This window comes from Heteronotia binoei, chromosome 13 (genome assembly GCF_032191835.1).
Source record: "Heteronotia binoei isolate CCM8104 ecotype False Entrance Well chromosome 13, APGP_CSIRO_Hbin_v1, whole genome shotgun sequence".
Taxonomy (NCBI): Eukaryota; Metazoa; Chordata; class Lepidosauria; order Squamata; family Gekkonidae; genus Heteronotia; species Heteronotia binoei.
This window is the reverse complement of record NC_083235.1, coordinates 37,626,271-37,651,999: the sequence shown is the minus strand read 5'-3', so window position 1 is coordinate 37,651,999 and position 25,729 is coordinate 37,626,271. Positions and strand designations below refer to the sequence as shown.

General features: G+C 43.1%; 1 protein-coding gene across 1 annotated transcript in view; it reads left to right on the top strand.

Annotated features, from left to right (window-relative positions):
- Positions 1-25,729, top strand: part of RHBDL3 (rhomboid like 3) — a 190,657-nt gene that overhangs the window by 150,573 nt on the left and 14,355 nt on the right. The window contains exons 5-8 of the mRNA XM_060253195.1: positions 4,232-4,456; positions 5,667-5,815; positions 11,521-11,633; positions 25,424-25,524. Of these exons, the coding sequence (XP_060109178.1) occupies positions 4,232-4,456; positions 5,667-5,815; positions 11,521-11,633; positions 25,424-25,524 (588 nt within the window). The remainder of the gene's footprint in view (positions 1-4,231; positions 4,457-5,666; positions 5,816-11,520; positions 11,634-25,423; positions 25,525-25,729) is intronic.

Below are 25,729 nucleotides of genomic sequence, written 5' to 3'. Positions count from 1 at the left end.
ATGATAATCGGAAATCCAGCAGGTAAAACTTCCCAGCATGCAGTGATGAGAAAAGTTTCACATGATGAATTTCTGCTTTTTATAGTTGTAAATAGAATGCAAAAGTCGTGCCTTGAAAATAATTGACAATGGAAGATGTACTGAAACTGCCAAAATGGTTAGGGCATAATAACTGTGTTAAACCAGTGCCTGGTCCAACATAACTGATCAGCTCATAAAGCAAATGCTGGTGAGACAGCACTTTCTCAATATTTGACTATAGCATCATCCACACAAAGGTTTAGTGCCTCTGGACTCAAGAGACTGCATTTTAGCTATGAACCATCTCCGTAGTCATCCATGAATCACAAGGGGGAAAAGCCTGCTGATGCATAAACAGCCCCCAAAGACCCATCAAAATATGTGAGGCAACTGAGAAGCTACTCTTTGGTGGTTACTCGATATGGTGACTGTTGTCTCAGAGTTGCTCACAGCAACAGTTAGTATGTTTTTGAGCAGCTTGGCTCTGCTTGGAGCAATTACTCAACAGCCTTTGTATATCTGAAAGCAGAAGGTTCAGGCTTTGAAATCCAGAGGATATGAGCCAAAAAAAATCCAAAAAAACCCTCCAGGGATGCTTAAAATGATGTGCTTTCTCTCATTCTCTCTCTCTCTCTCTCTCTCTCTCTCTCTCTCTCTCTCTCTCTCTCTCTCTCGTGCTGAGTAAGGCCCCTAGCAGCTTTCAACAAGCAGATGTCACTTAAAAGTTGAAGTGTTGAGTCAAAGGAGTGGGTTTTGGCAATTGTATATTATATGTGTGTGTACTTGGAGCATCTTATGTTGTGCATAATTACATAGGAATGTACAAATACTGAGGCATGTGGCAAATCAAGAGGGATGTGCTCATATGGGTGTCCAGATCTGCACCCCAGTTTGTCATTCATCACTGGAAAACTGCTGTAGGAATTGGATACTTTACTCTTGAGTCAGTTGCTAATGGGGACCAAGGAAACTGTGACTGAGGATAGATTCAGGTGGGTAGCTGTGCTGGTCTGAAGCAACAGGACAAAGATTGAGTTCCCCCAGTGGTTTTTTTTCTTTATTTCGAAGATGTTTTGTGGAGCTGCTAAACTGATAGAAGAGAAAAGGCTTAACCCTGTGTCCTTTGTTCAGTCTTACCCTCCCCCCTAAAATGGAGAGAAATGGGTCAAATGTTGTTTTCAGTCTTCTGTAACTTCATACTCACATCTAGTCCTCAACCTTAATGAGGTCAGTTGCCCAATGGTGTTTCGTGCTACCTCATCTCCCCCCACAGCCCCCCATAAGCTGCAGTGAATTTACTCAGGGATCATTTTTACCCCCACTTTCACTGAATGCTACAGTAGCATTAGCATGTAGGGCAGAGGTAATAAAATAAAATGTCTTCTATTTTTTCCTCTAATACCTTTCTTGCTGTTCTGTTCTTATTGCCAAAGGGAAATCCTTAATGAAGTATAGATTTTCCCCCCTCTGCACCTGGTATCATGGTCAGCAAAATCCCCAAAGCTTTTTTTTTATTTTTGTGATTTACCTTGGGGTCTATTTGACCCTCATTCCAGATTAGCAAAGTGAATTGTTTTTTGTTCTGCCTTGTAATATAGCCTTGAAGTCCTGGGGAAAAAGGAAGATCTAATCAGGGACCTCCTGTGTCTGTTCAGCATCAGTATTCTTGATACCAGGAGAAAGCTATGTGTCTGTACTGATACATAACGTCCAAAAATCTGCATAAAGGACAGGATTAATTGCTGTGGCAAGCACAGATCCTGAAGTCTGCTGTTGTTGTGTAATTAGTTCAGAACATCCACCTTGCCCTTGATCTACCACAACTTCTAATTTGGTCCAAATGGATTTCTTGCCCCTGCACCTGAGAGGTAACATGTGACACATGATTTGAGTTTAACAAGGCTACTGGTGAGTGGAAGGTCTGACGTGGGATTTAAAGTATCACTCCATTGGTAGGAATACACTCCCCTTGATGGAACAGGTTCATAGCTTGGGTTTGCTCTTAGACCCAGTCCTACTGTTAGATAAACAGGTGGCAGCTGTGGCCAGGAGTGCCTTTTGCCAGCTTTGACTGGTTAGCCAGCTGTGGCCTTTCCTGGGCAGAAAAGATGAGGCCAGTATGATGCATGTCCTGGTTCCATCTTGACTAGATTACTGCGGTGTGCTCCACATGGAGCTGCCCTTGAACTCTTTGGGACTCAGAGCCTTCACCAAGGCCTGCTGCAGTTCCCTTAAATAGACCTTATTACCCACATCAGACTTGTCTATACCATCATCTATGTAGAGTTCTGATCTGACTTCTTGAACTGGCTGAATTTCCTCATGTCCTCCTGACCATGGCCCCTCTGCTGCTTTCTGTTGAGCTTTGTTGAAGTTGAACGAGTACCTGGCATTGTGCCATACTCTGCTCAGGAGCATATGAGACTACCCAATTCTAACACTCGGGCACAGCTGGACCATGGCTGCAATAACCTTCTTTCATCTGAAGAGGCAGTGTGCTGCCAGTCTGCTGAGGGTAATTTTCATCCTGCTAGATTATCAGTGTCAGGCAACTGGTTATGCATAAGCTACTGGTAAACTGCTAGCAGAAAGTAATTCCATTTTATCCCTCAGAGTATAAAATCAACTATTAAACTATAGGTATCCCAGCGGCCATGGGTCCCCAAGGCCTTACTGAGGTCAGTCAGTGGCCAGTTAACTGTTAATGAGCTGCTGGGGCCCAGAAACAGTTGCCAGGCAACAGTAGATTTGCCAGCCTCCAGGTGGGGTTGACTGACCTCTCGGAATGAGAACTCATTTCCAGGCCGACAGAGATCAGTTTTCTCTGGAGGAAACAGCTGCTTTGGAGGGTGAAATTATACCCCATTGGAATTATCTGTGGATTTATACCCCATTGAGGTCCTGCCACTCCTCAAGATCTTCCTTCTCCCAGGCTCCACACCCCCCTCCCAAATCATCAGGTATTTGCCAACCCAGAGTTGGCAACCCTAGCAATCAGAAGGTGTCACTCTAGGCTGAATCTTCTAGCTGCTGCTGGTGTTCCCTCATTGCTGTTGCCACAATACATTTTCACAGCAGAATGGGTCCTGGGGAGGGTGCTTTAAGCAACAGCTGCCTAGCCTAGTTTTTAGATGTCCCATCTTCTGTGGTTCACCAAGTCCTTAATGGGATGGCAGCAAGTCAGCAGTTAAGAGCCGCTATGTCACTTCATTCTTGTCATGGGTTGTTGTGAATACATCATGGTTAAAAGCTGACACAAGTGCAATTGTCCACTTTTTACGGAACCAATTAGATATTAATAGCTCCTCAGATTCTTTCCCCTCCAAAATGAAACACACTTCTTTGCTGCTATTCAAGTTTATCACTTATTCAAGATCATTATTTTTCTATCTGTCAGATAACATTATAAGACTGTCTTTGCATCATAAGAAATGGTCTACCCAGCTATTTCTCAAATCAAGAATTTCTTTCCAGTAATTTTATATAGAACGTGTCCAAAAAAGTGATAAAAGCTGGCATCATCAGACTAGCATCTCTAACATTAATCTTGCATTACATTTTATATATATGTTTCATAACAGTTGAGTAGCAGAGAAACTGTACTTCAAAAAAATTCTTCAGATTTATGGAAACCAAAGAAGACTGAATATCAGACCAGTTATAAACTTTATCAGCTGTAGCACATCAGAGATCTCTCTTCCAGCTCACATAAAATCTAAAATCAACAATAAAGAATAAGCCAATCTGTCCTTTTATATTTCCAGCTCAGATTAATAGATCACATTTCGTTATTTTATGTGGAATTGCATTTTTATTAAGGGCATATGGGATTTTTCAAATCTGGAAATATTTAAAGATGGTGGTCTTATACCACACATTTTTTAGAAAACCACTTCATCGAAATATATGATTTGGCTGTCCTCTATACAATTTAAGACAGAACGCAAACCATAGTTATAAAAATGGGATGTTTGATTTGCATAAATTGTCGGTAGGGTAGGATCCGGATTTGGTGGGTTGGGACAGGAGGTAATGCCAGACATATGGTATGTAGAAAGGTAATTGAACAGATCAGCTGAAAAACTTTCTTGACCACCTTTTCATGCATTTCTTTTTGAGCTTAGCCAAGCTCCTTCAGTCTGAATAATAGGCCATTTCTTGGTTTCAGCATTTTAATTTTCCTTTGTTTTTATTTCCCCTTTTCCCTCAGATGAGTAACAAACGGTCCAATAGCTTCCGCCAAGCCATTCTGCAGGGGAACCGAAGGTTGTGCAGCAAGGCACTTCTGGAAGAGACAGGACTTAGCCTTTCCCAGCGGTTGATTCGGCATGTTGCATATGAAACGTTGCCACGTGAGATAGATCGGAAGTGGTACTATGACAGTTACACCTGCTGCCCTCCTCCTTGGTTCATGATCGCCATCACCATTGTAGAGGCAAGTATCTGCAAGCGTAAAGTGATTCAGATCAGAGGAGGTGTGTCTGTCTGCTGTCCATGGGGCCACATCCCCCCAGAGGTTCACCTTCAGATCTTGTTTATCAGCAGTCTGCATTCTTTGTTTGATTGCAGAGATGCTGCCATTGTTCTTCCTGCCCTACATGAATCTGTCCATTGAAGAGGTTCTGGAAGCTTCAGCTAGCACAGAATTCTGCTTTTAGGGGTGGGCTGCAGGTTAGAGGCTCCATATTAAATTAATATTTATACTGCTGGCTGCTGTGTGTTTCCCAACCCAACTGAAATTTCTGGCTATTAATCTTTATTGTCCTGAATGTATTGAGCACAGCATATGCACAAATAACTTGGCTTCTATGAACCAAACCAGTATTTATGATATGTTAGGGAAGACTTGCTCCTGGTACTTTCTCTTTGAATGAAGGCAAAGAGATGGGGGAAGAGGGAGAGGTGGAAACAAAGCAACTTTAACTTTAAATGCATTCTCCAAGCCAAGCCAGGCAGCAGCTTGGAGAAGTGATTTAATGAGAGAAACACCTCCAAGCCAACCAACAGAGTGGTGGGAGCTTCAAGAGCCACACAATATGTATGAAAGAGCCACATATAGCTCCTGAGCTGCAGTTTGGCCACTCCTGCTATAACCAGTGCAGGAGTCACATATATGCACACCTTGGGAGAATCAGTAACTAAATCCCATGAAAAGCAATGGAACAGAACTTAGAGCTCTTGTAATCCTTTTCAAAGTTACTCCAGATAAATCTTGTTGAAACCAGTGGGCATTTTTTTGTGTTCAGTCGCACAGTCAAGTCCAACTCTTTGTGACCCCATAGACCAAGTCATGTCAGGCCCTCCTGTTTTCCACCATCCTCTGAAGTCTGCTCAAATTTGTGTTAGTTACATCAGTAATGCTGTCCAGCCATCTCATCTTTTGCCGTCCCCTTCTTCTTTTACCTTCTGTCTTTCCCAGCATCAGGATCTTCTCCAATGAGTGCTCCCTTCTCTTTTGGTGGCCAAAGTATTTGAGCTTCAGCTTCAGCACCTGACCTTCCAGTGGGCATAGACAAAAGTAATTCCATATAGGATTACACTGTTAATCATGGGTAACAATTGAGGGTGCAAATTATGCAAATTGAGGGTGCAAATCACATGAACAAATTATGGACATTAACAATGGGTTCTCCCTGCTTTTCTAGGTTGCCTTCTTTATTTACAATGGAGTGGTACTAGATAGGTTTGTGCTGCAAGTCACCCACCCCTTATATTTGAAGAACTCATTGTTATATCATCCTCAGCTGCGTGCCCAAGCCTGGAGGTACCTCACCTACATATTCATGCATGCAGGGTGAGTGCTGAAGAAAGTACTGAATTTGGGGGGAGATTTTTTTGCATGACATTGGCTGGGGGAGAGGTGGGTTGTGTGGATCAGCTGATGCTTTATGAACCAAACTAGACATGACAGTAGAGATCTATGAACATATCCATGTTTTTGAAAAGCATTGTTAGCAGCTGCAGGAGGTCCTGGTTTGTCTTGAAGCAGTGCTTAACCTTCCGCCTTCCTCCAACCCACTGGCCTATATTCAGCCACTACACTAAGCAAAGTCTAGAGCCTTCCTCCAATTTAACTGGCTCTTCCAACAGTGGAAGAACCATTTAAAGGGGATGAAGGTTCTTTAAACTGGAAGAACTTCCTCCAGCATAAGGTAGGATAACCTCCATTGTTTTTGTAACTGTTACCTGTTTTTTGGCTACTGGGTGACACTGAATGTTGGACTGGATGGGCCATTGGCCTGATCCAACATGGCTTCTCTTATGTTCTTATGTTCTCTTTTGTTCTTATCATCCACTGTAAGTCTTTTAGCACTTGGAGAACAGTTCACCTTAGGAAAATGATGCAGAGAGGAAAGGTTAAGTTCTTCCCACCACATGCCATAGTCTTCCTCCAGATTCTTTCCCCCTACTTTAAAAAAACATGGGGGGATACATTCATACATCTCCTAGCCTCATATCTCATTGGGTCCTAAAATGCTTAGTAGGGTTTTTTTATTTGAAAAAAATACAGCTTAACCAGCTGTATCATACATTATGATATATAAGAAATGCTATTGCCTTCAGCAGTCTTTCTGGATGGGATGTCTCCAGAATGATTCTTAATGGAGCAAGTGACAGTTTTCCTTTAGAATAATAAACACCCTTGAAGTAATAATTCCATGGCAAAAGATCATGTTGGGGGGAGGGGAAGGAAGATGCAGACAAAAGTTCACATTGTATATGATAAAGGCAAAAGAAACTCAAGTCTCCCAAATCTTTAAAAATATCATTTCAGAACTATGGAATCTATTGGAATGAAAAGAGTTGGGATTTTTTCCTCCATGTATGGATGCCAAAATGCATACAAGAGACAAGTGCTTAAACTGTATTCAGTATGACTTCCTTACCCACAAAAAACTGGAACCTTTGCCTTGACAAGTATCCTGTTGCTATTAGGCTGTCGTGTTGTTTGAAAAATGTGCTGAACCTTCTAATTATCACATTTATTTCACATCCTTGGCTGGTTTCCAGGGGAGCTCTAGGGAAGACACAGTATCCAGTGCCTCACATCTGTAAATATTAGCCGATGTAGCTTTATTGCTTTCTGTAGTAGATTCTAAATCTTTTAGATGTACAAACCATCAAAGCCGCACACACGCATATTCCCTATGCAGGAAGCAATCCCTGCTGTATTTTTTAATGATGGAATACATAGCACAGTTAGATAACTAAACTAGCATTTATACCCAGCTTACCAACATTAGGTTGTTTTCATATCTGGAAAATAAGATAAATCTTAGGGGGAAAATAATGCCCCTCCCTTTAAGTGGTGAGACCATTATTTCTTTCACTCTCCTTCCCCTCCCCAAAGGGCAAGCTAATACAAAGGTGGTGAAGTCTATTGTTGTCACACTTCCTGCAGTGACTTTAAAATGTTAATTTGGAGCTCTTAATTTACTGTGCTCATCTGCTTCCCCCCCCCCTCCATGGGCAAATGTGACAGCCAGAAGGTATTGCAGGAGAAGCTGGTTGTTAAGGGTGGCTGGGCTGCCTGTGCTTCCCGAGAGCATCCCCAAAAATGTGCTCTTGTGTCCCAGGCCTGATGGAGAAAAGCTCTATAAGAACCCAGAGCTGTAAATTTTAACCTTCCACTTTAAAGCAGAGCTGATGTGAATTAACTGGGGGGCAGGGGGGGAGAGAGACACCCATTTGTATTGCGGCCATAACTAATGCCTTGCTTTGAATCAAGGGCCCATTTGTTTGGTTGCAGAGAAGGCTGAGGCCTTGATAAATCAATTATATTGTCATCTAAAGAATGACACATTCAAAGCATTAGAAAGCTAATTATGTTTTATGGGTGCTTATTGACTATGGGACTCTGTAACTCTTGGCCCCAGCTGAAGTTGGACTGAATGGAAATGTTTTTGAGTTGTTTTTAAAGAGCAGGCCTGCCTTCAACCCATCAAGGGAATGAAGCCTGTGAGGGTCTCGTAAATCACCACTTTACAAGAGACATTTAAAAGAAAGCCATATTCTTTGTTAGAAAATGTTGGGTGCCTTCCCATGACTCCTCCAGTGATTCCAGCCTGTATCTAGCTCTCTTTCCCTCTCTATAATAAAAAATAGACATTTTTGCCTTTTTTTCAAATTGCTATTAAAAACTTGACTCTGATTCTAGTACATGATTCTAGTAAACTTGAGTACATAGACCTTCATCTTTGTTAATGTGAAAAAGTCAGTGATTGTAAAAAAAACAAACAGACTATTGGCTCCAATGGGGTAGTCAACACTAATCATGTTGTAGTTAACTTCTAATAATGAAGGAGAGAGGGGCGGAATGTATAGAATCATAGAGTTGGAAGGGGCCATACAGGCCATTAGTTTAACCTCTTAATGCAGGATCAGCCTAAAGTTCCCCTGATGAGTGTTGTTGCTGCTTGAAGATTGCCAGTGAGAGGGAGGTCGCCCCCCACCCCGGCAGCCAATTCCACTCTTACTATAAATTTCCCCCCTAATACCCAACTGGGATCTTCTACCCATAATTTAAACCCATTATTGCAATGGGTTTGCTGCCAACAGGAACAGCTCCCTGCTCTCTTCTAAGTGACAACCTTTCAGATACTTAAAGAGGGCAATCGTGTCCTCCCTAAAACTCCTCTTCTACAGACTGAGCAGTTCCAGGTCCCTCAACCTTTTCTCATAGGTAAAGGTAGTCCCCAAAGCCCTTGATGATCTTCGTTGCTCTCCTCTGCACCCACTCCATTCTGTCCACATCCTTATTGAATTGAAGCCTCCAGAACTGCACACAGTGCTCCAGGTGTGGCCTGACCAATGTGATGTTCAGTGGGACTATATGACATCTGTGATCTGGATGTTATACCTCTGTTGATACACCTCAAGACTGCATTAGCCCCTTTTGTCTCTGTATCACACTGACTGCTCATGGCTTACAGTCCACCCATATCCCAAGATCTTGTTCAGACACACTGCTACCCAAAAGTGTGTCCCCCATCCAGTATGTATGCTTGCCATTTTTGTTATCCAGGTGTAGAACTCTGCACTTATCCTTAGTGCATTGGATCTTATTTACATCTGTCCACTTTCCCAGAGTGTTTAGATCTCATTGAATTCTATATCTTCTGGGGTATTCAGTACTCCTCCCAATTTGGTGTCATCTGCAAATTTAATGAGTAGTCCCTCCAACCCCTTGTCCAGATCATTTATAAAAATATTGCAAAGCACCAGGCCCATAACAAAGCTCTCCACTGGATACCTCCCTCCAGTCAGATGAAATACCATTGACAACTACTTTTTGAGTGTGCTTCTCCAACCAGTTCCCTAACCGCCTAACTATACTACAGTACAGTCCAAAGTCCTCCAGTTTACCTTTCAGAACATCATGAGGAACCCTGTCAAAAGCTTTACTCAGATTCTGATAAACATCATTGATGGTGTTCCTATGATCCAGTAAGCTAGTCATTTGATTAAAGAAGGAAATGAGGTTGGTCTAGCAGGATTTGTTGGGAACAAATCTATGCCATTTTCCCCAGGCTACCAGGTTGTCCTTCAGATGCTCACAGACTGACCCCTTTAAAATTTGCTCCAGTATCTTCCTGGGACAGAGGTCAGATTCACTGGATTGTAGTTTCCTGGGTCATCATTCCTCCCTTTTTTGAGAATAAGTATGAGAAAACTATAGCAGTGAATTCTATAACTTAACAATGGGTTGTAGTGTATGAAGTAATACTTCCCTTTGTTGATTCTTTGCCTCTTATCAGCCAGTTTTACAATATAACCATGAGTTCCTTCCAACTAGGGATGGGAACAGTCCAGGAAAAAAGTGAACCATGAAGGTTTGAAATCCATGGGTTTTATGGACCCCTTGACCACGGACCTCCATGTTTAATGGACTGTGTCATGATCCATATGGTCCATGATGCTGTGGGACTTAAAAAACCATTTAAAGACAAGGCATCTGCAAAGCCATGTGGTACAAAAGTGAAGGCCAAGCAGCAATTTCACCCACTTCTGGTTCCCTTCTGGGTGAATCAGAAGTGGATGAACTTAGTGCTCGGCCTTCATTTGCAGCTTTGCCAGCTTCACTGGCACGCTGTGTGCCTTTGCAAAAGCCATTTAAATTTTAAATGGCTTTTGCAAAGGCACACAGAGTGCCAGTGAAGGCTGAGAAGCGAGTTCATCTACTCCGTTTAAAAGTAGAAGAGTTGGATTTATACCCCGCCCTTCACTCAGAGTCTCAGAATGGCTTACCATCTCCTTCCCCTCTTCTCCCCACAGCAGAAACCCTGTGAGGTAGGTGGGGCTGAGAGAGTTCTGAGAGAATTGTGACTGACCCAAGGTAACCCAGCTGGCTGCATGTGGAGGAATATGGGCAGTTCTTCAGATTAGAGGAAGTGACTACCACTCTTAACCACTACACCAAACTGGCTCTCTTAAATGTGTTCCCTTTAAATGGCTTTTGCAAGTCCTCTCAACATGGACCATAAAAACCTACTTAGAGGGCTATGTTGGCAGGATGGCACAGATTGGGCTCACTGACCTCAAACTGGGTCCTGTTTAGTAAAAAATTAGGTCTGTGGTCCAGTCTGTGCCGACCCCTAGTTCTAACATTATGAGAGAAGGGAGGAAATCTCTGTCTGCTCATATATTCATAGGATTGGATCCAGCAAAAGGACCTTATGAGGACCACATAAGGTTTGCCAAATTTCCTGGTATTCTCACCTCCCCCACCCAGCAGCCATTTCAGACCTTAGGAATGCTTATTCCTTCCGTTGCAGGATCCACGTGCCAGATATTCCTTTTTTTTGTATTTTTGGCCTGGACTTAAATAGCCCATAAACTTTTAGCTTTTCTTTGTAGCTTAACTGTTCCAATAGTGTTGGATCATTTTATTTACTCTTTATCTGTTCTATCCTAGCTTTGTTGGCATCTGTCCTGAGATGAGGCAGCCAGAACTGTACACAGTAGTCCAAATATGGCAACATCACAGAATTATACAAAAGCATGATGACACTTTTTGTATAATTGTTTCTAAACCTTTCCCTAATTATGCCCAGTAGTGTGTTTACTTTTTCACTAGTGCTTCATACTGAGTTTATGTTTCCTGGGTTGTCAAAAATTCAAATCCTATCAGTATATATATTGTTAGGTGTACTCTCCACCCATACTATATTGCCCATTGATACTATATTAACCCAAAAAGGAGATATCAGAATAATTTGTCTGAGTGATGCAGTGTCATCTGCAAAATGCACTGCTTCCCTTTGGCTCCGGAACGATTATGAATAATTTGAACAACACTGATTAAAATATAGAATCAGCCAACTTTTCTTCAATTTAGCATTTTAAAATAACCAGCCTCTTGACAATTTTATTTTTAAAAAAATTTAAACTCAGACCCTCAAATCTGACTGGGGTTTATTCTAGCTCCACATACAGAAGGTTTGCACTTGGCAAGTTAAATTAATGATATTTTTAAAATGCAATTTCCCTTTACCCCAGGATTGAGCACCTTGGCCTCAACGTAGTTCTTCAGCTTTTGGTTGGAGTTCCCCTTGAAATGGTTCATGGGGCAGCAAGGATTGGGTTTGTCTACATTGCTGGAGTTGTAGCAGGTGAGTGTTATGTCTGAATAGATAAATTGATTAGGCAGGCATGGGCTAAACTTCATGACTGGCATGCCTTTGAAAGGCTATGATTTACCTTGCCAAGCAAAGCAGGAAGTCTCTGAGTTCCGATTGGAAAGACACTGCTCACTTATCCTTGCTATAAAGTTATCCTAGCCATAAAGTTAAATGTATGAATCCTTGCTCCTGTTACCTTTTCAAAAGGCATGTGAGGAATGCATTTGAAAAGGACATTTTGTGAAAGCAAGAACCCTTGCAAGTCTAGAATTTGTCAGGACTTGTCCAGATGGAACAATGGTTACAGGACACGCAGGCCACCCTTGATCACAGTTAATAGAGACCAGCAGGCACTGTGCAGTCACTTCTTCAGTTGCAAGCATTCTGGTTTGCTTTTAATGATGCTTTAAACTGTTTGCTTCCAGATGCTGCCAAATTTTGCAAACTAAGCAGATGTAATGCAGCAAGACAAATGTATTCAGAAGTTACAGCAATTCCCTCTTGAAGTCCCAGGCAATGAACCAACTAAATTAAAATTCTATTTGCACAGTTCTGTTACTGCTAGAGTATTTGGTCATCTATATGGCACCTAAAAAGTGTCCCTGCTTGTGACAGAAAAAAATGTAGAAAGAGGGCTTTTATTTTACTGTTCAGTTGAAGTATAGGGAATGTTCTGGAACAGGTTTTATTATAATAAATAAACATACCTGTAAAGGGCTCTGACAAGAGTGGACTGTCCAATAATATAGTTCTTTCATTGTTAGCTGCTATTTTCTTGGCAGTTTTTATTGTATTATAAAACATAAGTATAAACAAATCAAATATAACTAAATGATACAAAGGTATTAATTGTTATAGAAATAATGGGTGTGATGCTGGTGCAAAGGAGGATGTTTGAAATTTGCTGTGAGTAAGATGTTTCATTGGCATTATGCACTAAGTTTGCTTATACCAAAGTTGAATAGTAAAAGTAGATGTTACTACTACTTTAAAATAAGGCAGGCTTATGTTCTAAGCCTTCTATAGTTGTCCTAGGTATAAGGTTTATTGTCCAGTCCATCTTCCTGAGGTAAATTTCCTGGGGTATTTTTTGTACCTCAGGGAATTTATTACCCCCCCCCCCATTTTAATTTTAGCTTCACTTCTGTATACTGTAGTGACACTAGTTGTCAGCTGAAAGTTGCTAGTTAAAGGCCAACAAGGCAGCTGGCCAGTGACCAGTGAATCTATTGGATAATAGGTCCTCACAGATTGATTTTCATGTTTGTTCAGCATGTATTATTCATGTTTGGGGCTTCCGTGGTTGAGAGGTGAAGGAAGTAGACTTGAAGATAGAAGATAGATCAAGATCTAATTAAAATAAAAGTGGGAGCACAGAGGGCAGTTGGGAAAAAATTATAGGGTAGACGGGAGAGTGATTGGTGGCTGTGATTATTATTGTTTTCCATTTTTCCATACGCACGTTAATTTCTGCTATAGTGAACAAATAAAAGATGCAGGAGGAGTGTGCCTTATTGAGCAGCAATAAACGAAGTTGTTCTCTGCTGTGCGAAAGTACAAAGAAGCAAGAAGCTGTTAATGTAATAAATGGATTAGACAGCTAGAAAAGGGGATGGTAGAAACATCTTAGTGAAAGCCCTTTTCAGTATAGTCAGCGAAGTTTTTGCTTATCCTCTAGACTACAGCATCTTATCCTATGACTGACATAGCAAATGGGAATGTTGCATTTGATCCTGTATAGAGTCCACTTGCTTTCCCTTTACTATGGATTTGAATGTTAGGTTAAATCCAAGCTGAATTTTTTGCTCGTGGAGAACTTTCATGCCTCCCATTACAGTACATTTTCCCTGAAACACTGGTTCCAGGAGACAGGGGACCATCAAGAATGGTATAAAGAGGTCTGCAGCAGGAATGGGAAATTGGTGGAAATTATACCTCTCCTTCCATTGGTGGGAAATTTAGTTAGGATCCAACCTAGTATTTTCCTTTAATGCCAAGAAATTGAAAGGAATTAGGGTCCGTTCCTTATATCAGGAATTTCACAGACCATGGTTTCATCTAAGCTAAAGTGAGACCTTGATACACCCTTACAATATATCACCTTGATCCTCTCCTTTTCCAACTCCCAGTTGTCATTTTCCCCACAATCAGCCTCCTCGATCTAATCACCGTTCTCCTAATATGTTCAATTTTCCTAATATGTTCAAATAAACCACTATTCTCCATTTTCCTATCTTGAACAATTGCTAGCCCTCTTGTTATTATCTGATTTTCCATCTATTCTCTGCCTCCCAAACCTCCAGGAATGTGCTGTCCTTACTTTTTCTCAACTAGCTCCTCTCCCAATTTCCTATAATGCTGTTTCTGCATTTTCTAAAATATCCTTGACTAAAATAGCTAATGATTTCTGTCAAATTACCAACCACTGTCAAATCTAAATGTCTGTGTTGTCTGTTCACAGTCTCTAACTTTTCCATTGTCTTTGGTAGTACAGTTGACTACCTCCTGTCCTGTATATCTTAAGACTTTAAAATACTGTAATCAGTTGTCTCTTTCTACCTTCTAAATCACCCACTTGATATGTTCACCGATAAACTTCTCTGCTGTCTGTTGTAGTTCCTTAGATTTCACTTCTTGGTTGTCCATTCCCTTGGGTGAGCTCATTAAACCTATACTTGATGAAATCCAGCCATATTTTTCTGCCCCAAACCTTTTCCAATTCCTCTGGATTTCCAACTGCCAAGCAGATGTGTCTACATGATGCCATCTCAAACTCTGTGTCCAAGACTAAACTTAATATCTTTTCCCCCAAGGCTTCATCTTCATATCCATTTATTACTTAACTAGGAGTAAGGCCTGTTTTGAAGAAAAATGCAATGGGCTCTAGAAGGAAACTCTGGGCGAGTGCCCCCCCCACTGTCTTCCCACCCATCCAAGTGAAGGCATTCAGTCTGCCTCCCCCAAGGGAAGCTGATCTCGGTCATCTGAACTCCAGACAATAGATCTCTCTCCCCGTCCTGGAGAAAATAACTGACTTGGAGGGTGGACTGTATGGCATTATACTTGTCACAAGCTGGGTACAGGCTAGAGCAAAGTCCAAGTCCAGTCTGGGGTCAAGCCAGAGAGTTCAAACTGAAGCCGAGTCAGATAGCTGAGTCAGAGAGCAAGATCGTTGGGAGCTGGGAGTCAGAAAGCCAATAATACAAGCAAGGGTGCAAGAGCTGGGGTGGACGCTGGTCATGCCAGAAGTGTCTTGTTGCTTCCGCAGATAGCCCAGCCCCAAGCAGGGGCTAAATGGGCCTCTGGTGATGTCCCAATTAGCAGTAAAGAAACTTTGGTTAAAACTCAGGACTTAGCGACAACCTTCCTTGTAGGTGTGCATCCTTCAGCTATAGGCTCAATTGCTGGCTCAAGCGAGGGTCTCGCCTAGTCATCATCGTCACTCATGGCACTATTCCCTTGAGGCCTCTACCTTTCCTGACAAAAACAGCCTGAGTTGCCTAGCAACAGCCTCTGGCTAGCATGTTACAGGGGACAGCCATGGGCTGTAAGGAAACACTCCTAGCGGGGCCTGACCTCCCTAGCTATTTCTGTGGCCCTTGGAGGCTGTATATGCTGGGCGGCCTTTTGTGAGGCCACAGTAGCTCTGCAGCCCTTTGACAGAGAGGACACAGAGAAGAATTGGAGATGTGGCTGTCTCTGAGGTAAGACTGCTTTTGGCAGTTTGTTCAACATTCCTGGGCCTGCAGTATGTGGGGGCAGGGGAGTCAGCCAATGAGATGCCAGAAATGGTGACTGACGTGGGATGGGCCAATAAAAGGGTTGCCACTTTATGGAAAGTCAGGGAAATGGAAATTGGTCAGGGAAATTGGTCTGAAGTCAGGGAAAGTCAGGAAAAATGTGATTAAAATATATTCAAGCAGTGGATTTTTGAGCTGCTACTGCAAGAGCATGATCTGTGCTTGTGGCAACTGGAATAGAGAAGTAGCAATATGCAAACTTTAAACTTCTAACTGTTTTCATCCCTACCTGCTAGTACTGCTTTTAACTTACATATAAAAATAAGCATGTTTTTGGGTTATGCTTGTGTATGGAATGGACATTTTGTTTCCTGCCAAAACCCAGCACAGAGTTGCAAATGAGTTTTGCCGCTGTTGGATTTCACAGACAACTAGCACTTTGCACCACGCAAAGTAAATTTTGCAAATGTGATTGCTTTTTCCTGCTGGAGTTAATTTCTCACCCTCTTTCCTGACTTCTCCCATGCATAAGGCTTGCAAATGAGGGTTGTCTGCTTCTCTAGACTGCAGAAACTCCACCTCCTTCTTGCTGCTGATCTAATTACACTTTCTGGAAGCAGAAAGTGAAAGTGAAATTTTCCCAGTTTTGGGAAAGTTCCTACTTGTTAGCATTCAGAGTTTACTTGAATTGAAGTTTGTATCTTGGTGTAATAGCTGCCCTGAGCCTGCCTTGGCGCGGTATAAATAAAAATTTATTATTATTATTATTATTATTATTATTATTATTATTATTATTATTATTATTATTATTATTATTATTATTATTATTATTATTGGTGCAATTGCAAAACAGATGTTGCTGCAATTAATGTTGAAAGAAGCTGATATTAAATCTCTTACTTTGACAAATATTTTTGCAGTTGAGACTTGTGTAGTTGTAGAGTGGCGCATTTCATTAAGCCTTGCATTTATGCAACATGACCTATTAATTTTTGACTTGTGGTTATCTTTTAATGGTGGTCAGGGAAATTGACAAATGTTGGTCAGGGAAACTCAGGGAAATGAAAAATAAAATTTTAGTGGCAACCCTGAATAGTGTGTTTCTGCAGTAACTGCCAGAACTAAGGTTGGTTGCCTTTTCCTGACAGAATCAGCTTTCTATACAATACTGCAAAAGCCAATCCTTACTTCTCTGATACCAACCACAGTTGATGAAAGGCTGTCTTCTCTCTGAAACAGCTCTTCCCATATTCTTTGGTTGCCTCCTATACTTGGAACGTTCTCCCTGAATTCCTAAAGCATCTCACTTTTCTGTCTTCCTTCAAATCCATCCTCAAAACCCACCTTTTATGTGGAAACCTTTGCTGTGATTTAACCCCACAATCCCTCAGTGATCTCAGGCTTAGTACTCCCTGAAGTGTTAATCTGTGTCTGGGGCTATAACTTTTTGGTATGCAAGGGCAGGGTACCTGTGATCTTATCAGCTTTCACAGATTTGCCAGCTGTACCCAGATCTGGCTTAGCTCCAGAAGGGCTGCCTGCATCATGTATTTTCTAACCGGAAGAAATGACATAATGTTTCTCCATGCATTGCCCGACACTTATTCTGTTTGCATAGTGATTTTGTTTTATATGGAGGAGCAGTCAATCTTACAAGCCCTTCTGCAATCTGAAATGATACAACCCAGACACATCATTGAGACTTACTCTGTTGGTGAGCTGGAGGCCTGAAGTGATGCCTGCATTTGTTCATTCTTTGTCTCTCCCATTCATCCCTTCTTCTGTACTTGTTACTTCCTTTTCTTCCTCTGAGCCCCCCACTGTCAAAATTTAGATTATAAGCTCCCAATGGAGAAGGAATTTTTTTCTTACTCTTTAACACCTACAATTTCCCCTTTTCTGTTTGGCCCCTTATTTTGTCTAACACTCTGCCTGTCTGATTTTGTCACTTTCACCTTTCTGCTTCCTACATATTTTGCCACTGCTGATTTCCCCCTTGTTAACTGTGTCAGACTGTGGGATCAGAAAGCTAAAAATAAAAAGAAGGAAAGGAAACAGCCCTCTTGTTAGAAGGATGGAACAGGTTCTGAAAGTTGTTACCACGAACGATCAGAGGCAGAAAATACCTTTTTGCCAACAGCCAATTATTTCACAGCATGGGTGTGAAAATAATTTTTTTTTGTTCCGAATTGTTGGATTTCACCCACTCCTTGCTGCAATCAGCAGTAGTACCATGGATACATGATGTAAATATAATACCACTAGCAACCACAAAACAAGGGACTGATAGCATGTATCTAATAGTCAAGGTTCAGGTGTTATTTTGGGCTGCTGTACCTAGGAAGAAGATTGACCAGGATGGGTCAGGACTGGTGCTAGGGAGTCAGCCAGATAGGCCACTGCCTAGGGTGCTATCTGACTGCAGAGGTAGCAGGCGCCCCTTCCCCTCCCTGCATGTGTCACCTGAGGGATCTTCGAGCAGTGTCAGGCCCCTCCAGCTTTGCCGAGCCTTTCTGTTTGCCTGGCTGACCACCTAGAGACCAGAGGCGGTTAAGGGCACCCTCAGCTCAAGGACCTTGTGGAGTAGCCAGCCCAGCAGTGCCACTTGCCTGCTGCAGCAGTAGCTGGTCCTCCAGCTGCCAGAGTCCCCACCCTGGGAGCCGTCTGCAACCAAGAAGACAGAGGTCCTTTGCTTGGGTCGCCGCGGCCCGGGAGGGGGAATCCCCCTGCCAGCCTTTGACGGTGCGCCGCTGATAGCGGCGGACAGGGTCAGGAGCTTGGGGGTGCTGTTGGAGCCTTCCTTAAAGATGGAGGCTCAGATAGCAGCCGCTGCCAAGTCCGCGTTTTTTCATCTTAGGCGGGCAAGGCAGTTGGCCCCCTTCCTGGAGCGCGACGACCTAGCAACAGTGATCCATGCTACGGTCACCTCGAGGTTAGACTACTGCAATGCCCTCTACATGGGGCTGCCCCTGTCCCGAATTCGGAAATTGCAGCTGGTGCAGAACGCCGCGGCCCGGCTGTTATTGGGTCTCCCAAAGTGGGGACACATTCAGCCGGGTCTTCGGACCCTGCACTGGCTTCCAGTGATATACCGAGTCCGGTACAAGGTGCTGGTTATCACCTTTAAAGCCCTATATGGCTTGGGACCTGTCTACCTGAAGGACCGTCTTTCCCCGCATGTTCCCCAGAGAGTACTGAGGTCGGGAACACAAAATCTCCTTACTGTCCCTGGGCCGAAAGAAGCCCGCTTGAAATCCACCAGAGAAAGGGCTTTCTCTGTTATGGCCCCTACATGGTGGAATCAGCTGCCGGAGGAGGTGAGGGCCCTGCGGGACCTAGTTCAGTTCCGCAGGGCCTGTAAGGCGACCCTCTTCCGGCTAGCCTATACCTAGCTTGAGAACCTGCAATTTGCCAGATTTCCTTTATATATACTTGAATATTTATTAATTTTTAGAGTTTTATCTGTTTTATCTGTTTTAATTGTCTATTCCCTCACATGTTTAAATATTTATTGTTATGTGGGATCTATTGTTGGAAGCCGCCCTGAGCCATTCGTGGGAAGGGCGGGATATAAATTCTAAATAAATAAATAAATAAATAAATAAGATCCACACCAAAGCTCTGCCTTGTGCCCTGGACCAGGTGGTAGGGTTGCTGACAGACCTGGAGAGAAATGTCCTGCCCTTTTAATAAAGGCTTAAATAATAGAATAGAATCATAGAGTTGGAAGGGACCTCCAGGATCATCTAGTCCAACCCCCTGCACAATGCAGGAAACCCACAAATACCCACCCCAAATTCACAGGATCTTCACCACTGTCAGATGGCCATCTAGCCTCTGTTTAAAAACCTCCATGGGCAGCTGAAGATTTTTTTGATATGGAGGTAAACAACATCCACCTGGTATATAATATTCCATTAAACCATATTAAAGGGAGAGGACATTTTTCTGCCAGGCAGTTGGCAGCCCTTCTAGGTGGGCAATTGGTCTGGGAAGCAGGGAGGAATAAAGAGGGGGGGAGTACAGGAAGGGAGGAAGCAGAGGCAGAACAGAGGCCAGGCACAAAAAAGGAGGGATGGAACCAGATGGAGGCCAGTGGGGAAGTGAACACAATTTCCCCTCTGTGAATTCTCTCAGGTCTTTTTGTTTATAAAAACGGTATACATAATTATTAATTGACCTTGATGAGGGGCCAAATCTAATATTCCAGTCAGAGTATTTTTTTTTGTCCTTTACATCTCTTCACTATTATAGTTACAGGGTAGTGGAGATCTAGGTCTGGAAATAAGGGTACGCATCAAACATCTTAAGACCACGAACCCCATCATGTTTGCTGGTGCCCACTTGTTTCTTGGGGATAAAATGCAAAGGGGTTTTGTATGGCTCCATACCAGCACTAAGCTTATCCCAAACAGATGCACCACAGGGACCTTATTTATTTATTTAAGCATTTTGACTCTGCCTCCCCTTCCCCTGAAAAAAAAAAAGATTCAAGGCAGTGCACAAAAACACCACATAATAAAGCAATCAGCAATAGAGCAGTTTACAGAAAGCAGTGAAAGTCCACTAAAAAGGGAAATCGTCATCATGCCAAAGGGCACCAATACAACCTTGAATGCCATCATTGTTAACCCTCTTAAAGAAAACTACTTTTCACACTTTTTTCCTGGGGACATACTTTTTTCCTGGGGACATACTTTTTTCCTGGGGACATACCTTTACGGCACATGGTCTCTTATTGGAGATGAAGAAATTATTCTTTATGAAGATATTTCCAGGAGCAAAAACATATGTGATGAGGAACATAACTGTTACACAGGTTCTTGTCAGGAAAAACAGTCACTTAGGTATTTGGGTCAGAGATCATGAAGGGTTCTCACCTAGCACACCTCCCTTCCAAATGAGGCCTCCTCCCACTGCTTTTAAAATGGATCATTCCAAAACTTGATCTACTACCCTGGGTGAAGAACTTTCACTGTTTATTGCAGTTGTTCAGGCTGTGGATATCATTATTGTTGGGAGTTCTTCCCATTATTGTTGGATGCAATGCCAGCATCCAGTTTGTTTTGCTTTGCCTTGTCCTATAGAGGCCACCAAGACTATACTTTGTCACTGCTGTGAGGTAATGACACTTGAGACTTGGGGGAGGGGAGGAACAAGCTCCCTGCCCTGCTGCTGGTTACCATTTATGTATGGTTTCCAAACTTTTTTGGTGTTTTGACAGTGGGGAAGATCGCTGTTTCTCCCTTAAACAAAGGAAAAGGATGCTAAATGTATTTTATCAAGGACCAAGTGTAGAATCTGTGGTGGGAGGTAGGATTAGAGCACTTAGTCTGAAAGTAAGAAACTCAGGTTTAGCTCCCTGCTCAATTATAAGACTCACTGGACGGTGTTGGGCAAGTCAGACTCTCTTGTGCCAGCCTACATCACAGGGTTGTTGTGAGGCTAAAATGGTTTCTCTGAGTTCCCTGGAGAAAGGGTATAATACAAATGTAACCAAAATTATCAATCATACTCATGGATTTGTACCAGACTATTCTGTGGAGCAAAACAGAGTTGATTGATAACAATTATTCCACTTATCTGAGTGCTGATACCCCTTGAATGTTGTTCCATGTACCTTTTCCCTGGCTTATGTTTTGTTTTTAAATAAAAAGCAACAGCTGGAGGTTGCCAGGGTTGGTGTAGAACAAGTGATTTTTCTCCCTGCAAAGGAAAAGATACAGGCCACTGTATCTTTTTCTCCCTTTGTGTGTGGGGGGTGGAGAGAGCTGGAGAGGACAATTTTGAGAGGCAAAGTGATAATGGCTAGAATGTTAAGCTAATGCTGGAGAGACCTGCATCAGATCCCGTGACCAGGGGTTTTTTTGTAGCAGGAACTCCTTTGCATATTAGGCCACACACCCCTGATGTAACCAATCCTCCAAGAGCTTACAGAGCTCTTAGTACAGGGCCTACTGTAAGTTCCAGAAGGGTTGGCTACATCAGGGATGTGTGGCCTAATATGCAAAGGAGTTCCTGTTACAAAAAAGCCCTGCCCATGACCCTGTTGCCACCTCTCTCTGCCTAACCTACCACAGGGCTGTTGTAAGGAGGAAAAATGGAGGATGGGAGAGAACTCCTTGAAGGAAGGGTAGGATGAAAAATAGACTGAAAGCATTTTGTAAGTAAAAATGGTTTGTCTTTGTCTACCAACCATTTATTCCTACTTGAGCAAAGCATCTAGCCTTTGCTGAATCCACCCAGGGAAAACTATACTACCCTCCAAACTACATTATGCATCTCTGAAAGGCTACAACATCTGTCTCTTGTCAGATCACCTTTCTAACATTGGACCAGCTCATTTGTCTACATATTCTGCTTTTTGCTTCTTATCTGACCTGTCAGCTTCAAGTTTTTGGAAAGAAGCCCAATCCCCTTTTGTACAGGAGTACTACAAAGTTTCAAATGTTGATTGCTTCCAAAATATGCTGCTGCAATTCAAATAAAGACTGTGAAGAACCTAGATAAAGTTTGAGTGGCACCATTAAGACCAACAAAGATTCATTCAAGGAATAAGCTTTCATGTGCATGCACACTACTTCAGATACAATGAAATGAAAACTACCAGTCTATATATATCAGTAGAGGATGAGCAGTAAATCAATACAGCATAATGAAGATGTTTAACAGATTCAAGGACCAAACAAGAATAGCAAGCTTAGTTTATATGGTCACCATTTGTTTGGCTTTAATTTCGTGGAGGGGGGCACAGTGAAGGAAACATATGTCAGAACTGGAGGTTGATGGGCAGATGTATCCTTAATTGTGGAATGCTGAGAGTAATTAACTGAGACCCTGCCATTACATTCCATCTGTCTCCTCTCAAACATGAAGGCAACCTTACAGCATCTTTTTCTTTGAAGTGGGGCAATTGGCTGTGTAGAGTTATCACCCCTGTCCCCAGACCAGGGAAATACATTACAATCTACTACTCTAACCTATTACTCCAAATAAGAAATAAAATACAATACCTGGATAATGGTAGATCTCTGATGATGCTCATAGCTGGAATAGCTACTGAACCAGAAAAGTCCCCAATAAAGTTGTTGGTTTGTGTATGTACTATTCCTACTTTTTGCTCTCTTAGTGTGTGTACTATTTCTGCTTTTTGCTCTCATTCTCCAGTCCTTCTAGTCCCAGGTTATCTTCTTCACTGTACCAGCTTGTAAAAATGAGTGTTTGGAGCAGCTCCATAGCTAAGAGTCACAGGGGGGGGGCATGGGGGTGAGAGCAAGAAGCTGGAAAGAGTGGGGCCACCCCTCTCCCTCCCCCTCCAGTATGATTTAAAATGCATGTAAGTTCTGATTCCCCTTCTTCCTTTCCTGGAGTTCAGCCTGCAGTGATGAACTTCCAATTCTGAAGTTCAAAAGAAGGCTGATTTGTATCTCTGTGATCCCTCCCCATTTCCCTGCTTTCCTGTGCCCTTCCGCAACTGGGAGCCGCAGGGAACGCATGCAGTTTGTACATGCTGGCTGGGGGAGATATGTCCTGGCCTCCCTCCTCCCTCCCGACCCTGAAAGGACTCTAGATGCCTTTGCTGCGTGTTAATCTAGGGACCTCTCCTCCCACCCACCCAAGAACTTACCATTCAGGCCCATGGCGGTGGAAAACAAGGCGCAGCACATGGGAGCGCCCAGCTCTTCATGGCCAGACTAAGGGCTGCTGGGAGCAGGGGGTGGGGCTGGCTGCCCACCTACCCACCCAACTTTTGGAATCTGCCTGCCCACCCACTGAGCTCTACTCAAGAGTGCGTCAGGGAAGAGCTTGCTGGAGCCGCTACCTGCTTCATGTGCTGAGGTGATCAGGGGGAGGGGTCCTAAGGGGGAGGAGGGAGCCAAGGCTTGGGGAGGGGGTCCGTAAAATCCACAAGGACTGGGCCCCATGGAGTTCTATGGCCTGGTTTGGAGCCAGTGGATTATGTACGTGGATGAAAGGGGTAGTGATTTTTGTATCTTCCCTTCCCCCAACATGCATCTCCAACTCCTCTCTCAAGCTGTTTGTGAGGCTCCCTTTTCAGGAGTCATTTTAGATTGCAGAAGGAGAAGGAGGTGGCAAAAAAGTCATACTCCACTGATGGAAATCTGTGTCTGGGTTCAGGCAGGCATCTGGGGTGAAAGGCAACATGTAGTCCAAACACAGACTGGGATTAAAGCACAAATAGTCCAAGTGTCAAATCAAAAGGGCATATCCAAAGAGCACAAACCAGATTACAGTCCAGAAGGTCAAACACACTGAGGTCTAGAACAAGGCACAAACCAACAGCAGGCACACAAGCGTTATGGACAAGTTGCTTCCATGCTTGCTTGCCTTTTTCTGGCTGCTTCTGCCCCACTGATTCATTCAGAAACAAGTGCAACTCTTCACTGTACAGGGGCAGCCAGCCCTTATCTTGTGCTGACTCAAGCTCACAGGCAGGGGTTGACTGGTGCTGGCTGCTAGCCACATGCCACTGTGCCAGTCTTGCACTCCTCTCTTGGGCTTTCCTCCTCTAGTGTTCCAAGAGCTCTGGTGACCTCGGGGGTGAGGCTGGTGACTGCAGAGCTTCTGCTTCAGATCCTGGGCTGCAGGATTCAGGGCATGGTGAAGAAGAAGAAGATATTGGATTTATATCCTGCCCTCCACTCCGAAAAGTCTCAGAGCAGCTCACAATCTCCTTTACCTTCCTCCCCCACAACAGACACCCTGTGAGGTGGGTGGGGCTGTAGAGGGCTCTCACAGCAGCTGCCCTTTCAAGGCCAACCTCTGCCAGAGCTATGGCTGACCCAAGGCCATGCTAGCAGGTACAAGTGGAGGAGTGGGGAATCAAACCCGGTTCTCCCAGATAAGAGTCCACACACTTAACCACTACAAACTTGCTTCAGCCCAAAACTCTCCCTCTGCACCTAACAAAGTCTTTTCCTTGTCTGGTGAGTCTTCCTGAAGTATTGGAGGGCTGAGGCCAGCTTGAAAGCAGGCATTAATTCCTGCCATTTGGGCATAACTGGTTGATGAAGGTTGGAAGCCCTGAGGTATTCAACAAAATGATGTATGTTTTTAGGGGGAACAAACTCCTCCACCCCCATATCCTCCACAGACTGAAAGATGTACATTCACTCTGTCCTTGTGTTGCCATGGAGCCCTGGCACATAGGAACTATTTGCTTGCCTTTAGCTTTGGACTTAAATGGGAGGACAAGTGAGCCTCAGGGAAAGTTCACCTAATTACCCTCAGTCATATATTCTCTAAAACCAGGTTTTTTTAAAGCAAATATATACTTAAAAAATACAAATGTAAATCTTACATACTACCTTTCCAGCATTGATAGAAATTTCAGAATAAAATACACGGCTACAGTACAATCACAGTACCAGTGATTTAGCCCAAAATAGCTCTTCTCCCACAAAGATGGAACATGGTTTTCCTGTGCAGGCATGAACTCTAGTAGCGTCTTTCAATTGCGGGCTGCTTCAGAAAGGAGATGTGAAGAAAGTAAGCCAGAAGAGGGTTCAGTGAAGAGAAAAAGGATGAAAGTAATGATGTGATGATAGGGGAATAAGTGAGAGAAGGAAAGAAGGAAGAGACAACAGGACAATGCCTGGGATCCATCAACAAATTTCTGCCTGTACAAGGGCTCTTGTGCAAGGAGAAATGCAAGAAAAGGCCACAGTAAATCAGTCCTTGTGCTGAGTCACTGTATCCCCACTTGTGTTTTTGTTTACACTGTAATGTATAGGGAGGGAAGCTGTAGCTGTTGCACAAGCAGAATTGTGCCTTATATTTCTCAGTTGTTCTCACACTGGATCCAAATCAGTGTATTTGTTTTCAGCAAAAGTGCTACCATGGTTACAGATATGTAGATGTCCTGGAACAATCAAGTACCAGGAGAGCAATAAAGTGATGATCTGGAAGAGCTCCTCCTGTCCCAATATGGCTAGCCTGCAACAATTAATGTGTGAAAAATGAGGGAGAACATTTGTTCAGCAGGATTTTTGTAGTCAAAGTCTTTTTTCTTTCTTTAAGGTTCTCTGGCAGTGTCTGTTGCTGATATGACTGCCCCAGTTGTGGGCTCCTCCGGTGGGGTGTATGCCCTCATATCTGCCCACCTAGCCAACATTGTAATGGTAAGTGCTTCAATAAATAGTGATACAGTGGGGATATATGACTGGGAAGCAGAATAATTGGTTTTGTACCATTCATTGAACTTGGAGAGTTTTGTGTCCCAGCTGTATTTTGAATCCAATGTGAACAAATAACATCAGTATCTGTTTATATTGTGTTTATTAATTCCTTTTAATTGAGCTTTCTCTGATTATAGGTAGCTGTGTA